The sequence below is a fragment of the Rattus norvegicus genome, chromosome 17, assembly GCF_021556685.1.
Source record: "Rattus norvegicus strain SHRSP/BbbUtx chromosome 17, alternate assembly SHRSP_T2T, whole genome shotgun sequence".
In the NCBI taxonomy this organism is placed as follows: Eukaryota; Metazoa; Chordata; class Mammalia; order Rodentia; family Muridae; genus Rattus; species Rattus norvegicus.
In genome coordinates, this window is record NC_141550.1 from 33,611,326 (window position 1) to 33,622,500 (window position 11,175).

General features: G+C 43.8%; 1 protein-coding gene across 9 annotated transcripts in view; it reads right to left on the reverse strand.

The window, feature by feature from the left end:
- Positions 1-5,814: 5,814 nt before the first annotated feature.
- The window catches only part of Irf4 (interferon regulatory factor 4), an 18,256-nt gene continuing 12,895 nt past the window's right edge, over positions 5,815-11,175 (reverse strand). For 8 of the 9 annotated variants that reach the window (XR_015640706.1, XM_087590068.1, XM_087590065.1 and 5 more), the window contains one exon: positions 5,815-9,359. Coding sequence is in view for 8 of the 9 variants with exons in the window: in XM_087590068.1 (XP_087446194.1) it covers positions 9,219-9,359 (141 nt within the window). In the remaining variant the exon portion in view is untranslated. 9 annotated transcript variants of the gene reach the window in all.

The following is an 11,175-nucleotide window of genomic DNA, read 5'->3' on the forward strand; positions in this document are numbered from 1 at the left end:
TCCATTTTATTGATTTCTGATTGTATCTTTATTTTTCTTGCTATCTACTGCATACAAATTTTGTCTCTCCCCCCTCTACTCTTTCTTTTTTTCTTTCTCCTAGAAACTTCCAGTGCATTATTTAATATTTTATTTGAAGTCTGCCTTATTCTTTCTGTTAATGGAAACACATATGGCTATCCCTCTTTCTGTAGGTCTGCCTTAACTGTGCATCAGAAGCTGTGGTAACTTGAGCTGTTACTTTCGTCTGACTCTAGGGATTCAAAATTTTCTCCTCTTGCTTCTTCAATGACTCACTGCTCTTTTAGAAGTAAATTGCTCACTTTCCTAGAATGTGTGTAGTTTTGGGTGCTATAATTTTTAGTTTTAGTTCTATTCTACTATGGTATGATGAAGAGCAAGGGGTTTCAAACATTCGTTTTGTTTGTTAAGGATTGTTTTATGGTTTATAATGTGAGTTGTTTTGCTTCGCTCTTCACTGATTAATTTATTTATTCATTTTACATCCTGATCACAGCCCCCCTTCCTCACAGCCCTTCCCACATAGCTCTCTCCCCATTCCTCCTCTGAGTAGGGGGACACCCCTGGGTATCACCCAACCTTGGCACATCAAGTCACTGCAGGACTAGGCACATCCTCTCCCACTGAGGCAAGACAAGGCAGCTCAATTAGGAGAATAGGCTCCATATGCAGGCAACAAGTTTAGGTTAGTTTTTAAGTGGTTAGTTTTAGGTTAGATTCCATGGTTAAATGAGAATAGTGTATACTTTTTATCTTTTAGATGGATGAAGCTGTTGATACCTGTTAAATCCAGTTGATAGCTGGCCTGCTTTAGTTGTGAAGACTCTTTGCTTACTCTTAGTTTTGAAACTCCTAGTTTCATTCCTGTTCCTGTAACTTAAAAAATACTTTCCTCTGTCTCTGTCTCTCTGTCTCTCTGTCTCTGTCTTTCTGTCTCTGTTTCTCCCCACCCCATCCCACCCCCTGTCTTCCTCTCCCTCTCCATCTCCTTCTCACACACACAACCACTTGAGGAGAAAAAGGTCTGTATTTCAGCTTAAATTTCTAGGTTGCAGTCCATCATAGTGGGAGAGCCAAGGCAAAAACATCAAACAGCAAGTCAAATCAAAACTACAGTTGAAGGGAGAGAGAAATGAATGCACACGTACGTGCTTGTGCTCAGCACATTTATTCACTCTCAAACAGAACAGGAGCCCTGCCTAGGGGATGGTGCCACTTAGAGTGGGCCGGGCCTTCCCACATCAATTAACTTACATCAGACATTCTCCACAGGCTTACCCAAAGACTAAGGCTCATATTGACAGTCTGGAGTCTCTTCCCAGATGATCCTAGACTTTATTAGGTTGCCAATTAAAGTTAGCCATCCAAGATAGCTGTCTGAAGATGAGACTAGGCATGATGTCAGATTCTTTAATCTCAACATGCTAAAAGCAGAGGCAGGGGGACTTAACCCTAACCCTAACCCTAACCCTAACCCTAACCCTAACCCTAACCCTAACCCTAACCCTAACCCTGTGGACCTCTGTGAGTTTGAGGCCAGCTTGATTGAATAGTAAGTTATAGCCCAGCAAGGCTTCATGGTGAAACCCTATCTGGCAAAAAAAATTGAGTGGGAATTATTGAAATCTCCCACTGTTATTGTACCTAGATCTGTCTTTCATGCATTTTAAGGTTTCTTAATGAACATGAGCCCTAGTATTTTTGTGTAAATAGTTACCCTATTTTCTTCTTTCTTGGGTCATCCTTTGTTTTTATATGTTTAAAAAGCTATGTTGGTTTTGTTTTGCATGTTGGTTTTGTATACTATTGTTTTGCTGAAAATGTTTATCAGATATAAGAGTATTGTAGCAGTGTCTCTGTTATTAGATCCTGAAGAGCTGTCCCTTCAGTCATGTTGTAACGACTGTATTTGTCTCTTCTGGCTATTTTTTGACTTGAAGATTTGAACTCTATCAGATATGAAGGCAGTCCTAACACTTTGGTTTTTGTTTCCATTTGCTTTGTAAACTGATTTCCATCCTTTGACTCTTAGTTTGTGAAGTCTTACTTAGGGCTTCTATTGCTGTGATAAAACATGACTGACAATGCAACTTGGGGAAGAAAGGGTTTATTCCAGCTTAGAGCTTGTAGTCCATTTTTTAATGGAAGTCGGTGCCAGAACTGAAGCAGAGGCCATGGAGGAGTGCTGTGTATTGCCTTGCTCTCTCCACGGCTTGATCAGCCTGATTTCTTATAGCACCCGGGACCATAACTCCCTCCCCACTTTAATCACTAATTAAGAAAATTTACTACAGGCTTGCCTTCAGGCCAGTATTATGGAGGCATTTTCTCAACTGAGGTTTTCTCTACCTAATGACTGTGGGTTGTATCCTGTTGATGAATAACTATGCCAGTGGTGTGAGTGTCTTAGAATGGCCTTTGTTCCTTGACCCTTACTGGCTGTAGCACTTGGGAGGGTGAGCCCTGCCCCTCACCAGGACAACACAGTAGAGCTACCTTGGCGTCAGAGGTGGAAGTGAGTCAGCCCCGAGGATATGAGCATGGGGGAGCTGGCACCACACTTTGTCTACTGTGGCATAGCATGGATGAGAAAGAGATGCCCTCCTCCCTCACCTCACCCCTCTCCACCTATGGCCACAGGAAAAGCTGGCTTCAAGGTCAGAGAGCAGGAGAGCTGGCCCTGTCCCTCACTAGCTGTAACACTCAAGAAAGTGGGTCCTGCACCTTGCCAAGCAGCAGAGTACCGTTGTCCCTGCTGGTGTTGGTATGGGTGAACCTTTTTCAAGGACATGAGAGCTAGGAAGTTTGCTCTGGTCCTAACCGCCCATGGCATTGGGTGAGCTAGCCAGTGCACTGCTGGAGAGCTCACGCTGGTGGTGTGGGTGCAGGAGAGCTGGTATGCTGAACAACTCAGTTATCACTCAGGTCCAAATCCGAGGCTTTGAGTTGGCCGACCCCAACATCTACCCCATCTATGAACTGCTGAACTGCGTGAAGGGGAGAGTCCTACAGGACCAAAGCTTCAGGATCTCCATGACATAGAACAGCAAGAGGATATTCTATCTGAAAGGAGTCCTGGTGAGGATCCAGTATGACAGTGTAGCAGAAGCCAGAGGCCTTGAACCAGACCAATGACTTATTGCAATGAACACTTGCACATAAAGAAGTGTGGACAAAAGGGTATACTGTATGACACACAGGGACACACTGCAGCTTCCAGAACAAGATTTTTGGGAGGTGGGGGGTTGGTGGGAAGGATGGAGGGTGGATATGAAGGAATGCGAGATAAGTGAGATTGGGGTACATGATGTGAAATTCACAAGTGATCAATTAAAAGTTAAGAAATAAAAAAAAGGAGTGGTCAGTGTTATGCTATAGACACAAACATTACAAACCAAAGTCCATAGCTTCTGTGACTGATAAGCACTACTGGGATGAGATATAACCTTAAGTACAGTCTTTGATAGGCTGGGTTTAGTGTGAGAAAAATTAGATAATTGAAGGTGTGCCTTTGAGGGAGCTTATAGGACCTCAACTCTGCCCCACCGTCCTGTGTGTGTGTGTGTGTGTGTGTGTGTGTGTGTTTGTGTGTGTGTGTTTGTGTGTGTGTGTGTGTTTGTGTGTGTGTGTTTGTGTGTGTGTGTTTGTGTGTGTGTGTTTGTGTGTGTGTTTGTGTGTGTGTGTTTGTGTGTGTGTGTTTGTGTGTGTGTGTGTGAGAGAGGCCTGTGTGTGTGTGTTTGTGTGTGTGTGTGTGTGTGTGTGTGTGTGTGTTCTGGCCCACATTCAGCTCTGCTCAGACCCATCTCAGCATATCCACCATTCTCAGGTATTGATCCACACAGACAACCATGAGGTCATCCTTCATCATGCAGCTGTGGTCTTTTCTAACCCATGTTTCTCACCATTCCTTCCAGCATACTTCTGTCAGATCACTGCTTCCCAGTGTTCTGGTTGTTTTGATCCCTGGTCCCAAAGGAGAGAAGGCAAAGTAAAAGAAAGAGTATAAAATTGTTTCTCAGTGGCATAGAAATGCTACCCTTCTCAGAACCAAACAGGGTACACATGAGAGGTGAAGTCCTTCTAGAAAGAAAGGACACTCTGTCCTCATGAGAGAGATCTGGCCAGGCAAGCAGGTGGGCAGGAGAAGTCTTCCAGGGAAGAACAGGGTACGTGCATAGACATACTAAAGGTAGCCCTTGACCACTGGCTCAGGCTGTAGAGAGAACATCCTGGTAGGCCTTGGGTACCCTATTATTCCTAACTAAACATTTATTGAAAGTCATTTCTGCTAGAAAACATAAGATATTACAACCAACCCTGTAGTCTCTTCCCAGAAATAAGGCCATGTTTTTTCTGGGATGGATGAGCATTGCCCATGTGCAGCACCACTGTGTTTGTCTCAATACTACCAACTAATTACAAAAACCAAATCCAACAGCAAAAGTTCTAATTGGAAAGAAAAGTCTAAGACCAGCGGTCCCATGGGAACACAATACCACTTAAAAACTCAAGTCAGCAAAATCTCTTCAGGCAAGCTCAGGTTCAATAGTAGAACTCTCTGGTGAAATCCTGGCTGTGCTTGTTAACCTAAGCCTATCTATGCTAATAAGACACAGAAAACTCCCAACGTAGAAATAGTAGAGGGGCTGGGGATTTAGCTCAGTGGTAGAGCGCTTACCTAGGAAGCGCAAGGCCCTGGGTTCGGTCCCCAGCTCCGAAAAAAAGAACCAAAAAAAAAAAAAAAAAGAAATAGTAGAGCAATTGGTTATTATTTAGTAAATGCAATTGATTCCTGATGTTCTGGGCATTCTAGATCCTCACCAAAGGCTCTTCTCAAAGCTCTGAATCTCTGGGATTTTCACAGGCCAAGGTCTTATCCTGGACTGACAGTCTTCCTATGACACTGAAAGATATGGAAGTTCACAGCCTCGTCAGGAAGTGTGATGCAGCTGAGAATGGCATTCTTTGACTTAGCTTCTCAGAGAGGAATTTCAGCCAAGGTTCTCTTGGAGATACCCAAGATTCCACCTACACCCTGTGCCTCTCCCCCAGAATCTCTCCTATCAGAATGTGGGCTCACTATACTGAGTTCGAACATGACAACGAACTCAGAGGAAACTGAAGCATAAAACAAAACATTAAAACAATTTAAAAAATATTTTCCCTGGTTGGAGAGATGGCTCAACTTGGTTAAGAGTGCTTGTTGCTCTTCCAGAGGACTGGAGTTCTGACCCTAGTTCCCCCACATGTGACTAACAAACACCTGTAACTACAATCACAGGAGATCAGACCCCCTTCCTTGCCCTACGGGTACTGCATGTGCATGTTCCTACAAGGACGTAAACTCACACACTATAAATTAAATTTTTCTAAAAATGAAAAAAACCCATAACAAACAAACAAACAAAACACCAGGTCTACCAGACCTTTCAGAACATAGATCTAGGGAGGAGACAGAATAGAAGGAGCACAGTGTGAATAGATGCTCCCCTCAGACTCAGACTAACGGTGGCATAGTTACAGAACTGGCTTAGCTTTTTCTCCCTCTCCCTCCCTCCCTCCTTACCACTCTTCCTCCCTTTCTTTTCTTTTCTCTTCTCTTCTTCCTCCTCTTCCTCTCTCTCTCTCTCTCTCTCTCTCTCTCTCTCTCTCTGCTTAAAACTTTAGAGAACTGATTTCAGGGACTCACAGGCAACCAGGAAGGAAGTCGGCCGCTGACAGCCTCACCAAGAACCCAGCAGAGAGAGGAAGTGTTTCAAGGGCTGTGAGGATGGTGTTAAATATGCTCCACGGTCAATGTTCTTAGAAATCCTTTATTTATCAAATATTTTAAAACACACGGCTTTCCTCATGAAGCAAGTTTACAGCAAAATCCATGAGCTATCCCTCCAGCACTGCAGGCAGGATGGTACCTGCTTTCCTGTTGGACTTAGACTTGGCAGACATCCAAAGGACAAGCTCTTAAGCCAGAGATCTCTGTGTCCTGGTCCCCAGCAGGTCTTTCACTATGAAAGTGGGTGCACAGGCCATGGAGCAGAAGGGCACTGATGCCCTTCAACTTGAGGTGGGTCCACTTGAGTGTGACACATGTAGCAGTGTCTAATAAGAACTGGCTTTCCAAACGCATCTTCTACTTCAATATACTCTGGAGACATGTTGAAAGTGAGTCCAGGAAAACCAGCCTGGCCTGTGTTCGTGTGACAGTGAACTGCCGTCGGCAAGGAATGAGTGAATTTCACTTACAGCTCGGGTTTCAGTGAGTGAAGAAGTGACTTGCAAAAAGATGTGTGTGGCACGGCAGACTCGTGGCAACACTGCACTGTACACAGTAGCCGCGCAGTTTAAGGAGATAAATAACAAAAACAGAGATCTTAACAATTTCACAATTTTCACCAATAACAACAGCAACAACAACAACAACAGCAATAAAAGTATTCACCAGCAGGACGGACAAGACTGCCTGGAGAGGGATGAGAGGGCATTTAAACCTTGTTTGGATTTTTATCAAAATATCAGCAATGGGAAAGTAAGTTTTAATAGCATTATTGAAGGCTCTTCCTTTGTAAGACATGATACCCCAACTCCCAGAATCCTTTGCTGCTGGGGCTCACACTCAACCTGTCTGCAGGGCAAGGGCACCTCACATATGCCTTAGTCAGTCACCAATCTCAGCCTCTGGAATTCCTGTGTCTGGCACACATACACACAGCCACTCAGGCAGTACATTCGGGCCTCTGTGGTCCTGGCATTCTCACGATAAGGCAGGCCCCTCCTTGCTCCAAACCCAGAGTTTATCTGGATCTTTACAGGTGAATTCTACCACCTTCTCTGTCCGGGGACAACAACAGAGGGGCTTCAGGGCTTTTAGTTTTAAGTTAGACACTAATGCCTGCACAAGCACTGGAGCCAAACCAACAGCATGCACCCGTTGCCCATTTTCACCCTAGGATGCAGTGCTCCTCGGCCTATCTCTTCAACAGAATCTTCCAGTGAGAGCAAACGAAAGTCTACTGTGTACATCCCACTTCGTCTCAATGGGGATGAGGGAGGTGTTCCTTTCTGTGTCAGAAGTGTTTGCCTATCTTCCCATCCCTCAAGATGGAAGCCATCAGCATGCATGTCTGTCAGTGAGACATGAACTGGGGGCCCAAACCATACGCATTTCCCAGAAAAGTCAGCTTTACTGTTTAAGCAGCATAACAGCAATGGGGGAAAAAAGAACTCACAGGGCAATTGAAACAAAGCATCTGCTTATGGGACGAAAGAGTCATGGTCACCCAAGACCAGGCAAAGAGCCTTGGTAAAATACAAGATACGGTTGATACACTCTGGTAGGACTGCTATGGCTTGGGGCCTCTGGAAATGAGTGCTTCCCAATTTTGCCTTCATCTTCCCTTGGGATAATATACCCCAGAATGTTTTGCATCTATAAGATGTATAAGCGACTTCAGTCCACGAGACTCAGAGGACTGCTGGGATGCACTCATAACGGGTGGCTAAGAAGCACCCAGGCACACTGCAGTGGGATTCCACACGCCACTCTAAAGATGAGGTAAGTCTGTATACTTGGGTACATAAGAATGTCATCACATTTCTCTCTCTCTCTCTCTCTCTCTCTCTCTCTCTCTCTCTCTCTCTCTCTGTCTCTCTGTCTCTCTGTCTCTCTCTAAAAAAAGGCAACTTCATACATAAGTATTGAAAAGTAAAACATGTTTAAAGAACAGACTGAACTCTTGGAGCTAATTCTAGGAAGGAAGATTCAAATACAAAATGCTTTTCAGTTTTCCCCTTCTCTATGAAACATGCTTCCATTTTCTGTGATGTGTATTATTTATCAAAGGCTCCTTTTAAAAAATAAAAACATAGATGACACCCCAATGGTCCACTGCTTATTGAATGTATGCTGCTGCTGAAAGACTTAAGAAGAAATATTAAGAGTGGCATGTTAAACAAAAAAAAGAAGTAAGTGCCAGTGTGTGACAGTTGACTCTTTCTGAGCCTGGAAGAAACAGAAATTATGTTGTGGTAGGAGAAAATTCTGTAGCATGCCAAAGCTACCTAAACAAAACAGTAACAAGAAAATAAGGGATCAGACCATTTATGAAGGCAAGGGAGACTCTTCAGGATTCAGTGAAAGAATGTATTGTTGGAAAAGCCTGGTAATTTTGAGACTCTGTCAAACTATTATTAGCACAAGGAAGCATCTAATATACAAAATAAGCAGAAACAGCCCACTGAGTCTGCAGCTGTATACTGAACCACTGGTGTCCAGGACAGTTCTCAAACTACTCAAAGGCTCCGCCCTTCCAGTGTTGCCATGGAGACTACTGATGGCCAACAAAACAAATAGAAAGAGAAATGGCACAGGATTTTAAAAATCTCTCTCTAGTATTCTCTCTCTCTCTCTCCCCCTCCCTCCCTCCCTCCCTCCCTCCCTTCCCCCTTTCTTTAAAAAAAAAAAAGCAACAATTCTAAAGAATGAGAGGCAAAACAAAAAGGGGAGATAGCAAAAAGTACTTTGCAGTTTGCAGTCATTGTTAGATTGGAGGAGATACGAAACTGCTTCATCTTATATGTCCCTGATGCTTTTTTGGCTCAAGTGTGTGGCAACAAGAGTCTACCAGCTGGTTTTTAGAGAAGGGCAAGAGGAGGGAGCAAACAGGATACAGGGTCCACTCAGAGAGAGTCTGCAGGACCAGGACGTGATAGCCTAGACTGGGACTAAGAACCAAGACCCTTCACTCAGTGGGCATGGTCCAGGAGTCCTACAGTTACTCCACTGGGGAGTGCACTTCTCTGTGGATGGACAGAGTAGTTTCTGGTTTAGACTTCCGTTCCCTGAGAAATGGACCAATAATATGTATGTCTTTTATCAGGGATTTATGCTGGCACGGGTTTTCAGTCTTCAAGCGAAAGGCCATCGACACCAGGCTAAAGCCAGTATTGAAGTACATGTAAACACGACACTGTCAAGTTTCACAGTTATAAGCCGGGGTACAGTCACCCAAGTACTGGCACTTGTCAAGACCTGGATGACAAGCACTTTTCTGGACCAAGCTCCTCTGTTGAGCAGATACAGCTGTTTCTCCTCACGAATCCATGTTTTTGTCTTCAAGTGGGAACCCGCTTCTTAGCTCCAACTGGCTGTCCTGTCCGAGTATTTACAATTAAATGAAATCATTCCTGCTGTTGGTTTCTCACTCTTGGATGGAAGAATGACGGAGGGACCGGTGGTAATCTGGAGTGCTAATGTGTTCAGGTAATTCGTAGCCCCTCAGAAAATGTCCACTGTTTTGTTGAGCAAAAAAATACAGTTGTCTGGCTAGCAGAGGTTCCACCTTTAATAAGACATTAAAAAAGGATATCACTAAAAATTCTTCTCAACAGCATTCAGTTGGGGTGCCATGAAATGACCCTAGGACTCATAAGTAAACCCACAAGCTACATAGGGTAACACAGCAAAGCAGTTCATGCTCAGAGCCATTTGAAAAACCAGTTTTGTTTGCCCTTACAATACCTGGAATAGAATAGCCTGGAAATAGAATTCTTGGTTCTATAATTGAAGATAAACATGGCACTTTGAAACCAATTGCCTAGTGGATTTTATATTTAGCTAGTTAACTAGACATTAATGGGTGAGACGATCAATTAAAAGGCTAAGTAAAATGCAGGGGAAGTTAGGCTCATGGGCCTGACAGAAAGAAGGGCTCAGCCTGAAGGACCAGATGACTGTACAATAGACACAGCTGTGAGCCGCAAGGAGAAGCCAGAGCTGGCAGCTGCGAGACAGCGGCTTGCCCGCTCTGATGGATCTAGTTTGCTATGAGCATCGATTGCGTTCCCAGGCAGTGCCAGCCTTTACCAAGTCAGGCCGAGCTCTCTGTAGCAATCAATGCTGTATAAATCAATGCTATATAAATCAAACCTTTTTTGTTATTTGATATATAATGACTGCTATGATTCCTCTGTGAGCACCCATATGAATTAAGTATGTAATAAGAAAACCAGGAGAGATCAAGGGTGTGTCCATGCATGTTTTCCATCTATGGACCGTATGGCAATATTCTGAGGCCCTTTGCCTAGAGGACAATTGTTGCCCCCTTTTTTACAGAGCCCTGCTGCACCGAAAATCCTTAAAGTCAGATATATGCTGGAATTTACTCTCTACTTTAGAAATACTGCTTATCTTTTCTAGGTTCATTCACATATCTGCAGTCTCATTTGATATCAACCACCAGTTAGAACCGAGAAAATGCTCAAGGCCAGGATTATAGTTTCGTTGCCTTTTCTTTCTTTCCTTCTTTCTTTCTTTCTTTCTTTCTTTCTTTCTTTCTTTCTTTCTTTCTTTCTTTCTAAGATTTATATGTATGTGAGTACACTGTAGCTGTCTTCAGACACACCAGAAGAGGGCATCAGATCCCATTACAGCCACCATGTGGTTGCTGGGAATTGAACCCAGGACCTCTGGAGGAGTAGCCAGTGCGCTTAACCACTGAGCCATCTCTCCACCCCATTTTGTTCTTGGATTTTACTTTTGCAACCAAGAAGGGAGGCCGGATGTTCAACATCAGTGCCCAACCCCCATCCCAGGCTGGGTGCAGAATCTTGGGCCTAGCAAGAGCCTTCCATTGAGCTGTATGCCCAGTCTTCAATTCCCACTAAGAAACATTATCAGAGCTAATTTCCCATTTGCACTGAGATACTGTGGATATTCTGGGAAATAGCATTTACTCAAAACTGTATACTTTTCAAGATATGTAATTAAGTAAAATTTACTAATTAAAATTATCAGGTATTCAGAACTACTTCATAATTAGGTGATCGCTAAACATATCTAAATGAACCCTGACTGTGAGGATGGACTAACCTACCTGGATACCTGGGAGGACTCCGTCTCCTCCATGACCCTTGTCCAGCTATTAAATAATTCCCTAAAGTCCAGCACCAAAAAGATGGCCTGGGAACTATGAAGTTATGAGGAACTAGGAAGCTTAATACACAACAGGCAGCCTCCTGGCGGGGAAAGTTCTACTCCAGTAGACTAGACAGCATTTTTAAAAACCACACAAGAAGCAGAGATGTCAAGTGCAGTACTTGGTCCCAACTATTGAAAATTCCTATGAGAGGGAAGCTAACAGCCTCCCTGAAACGACG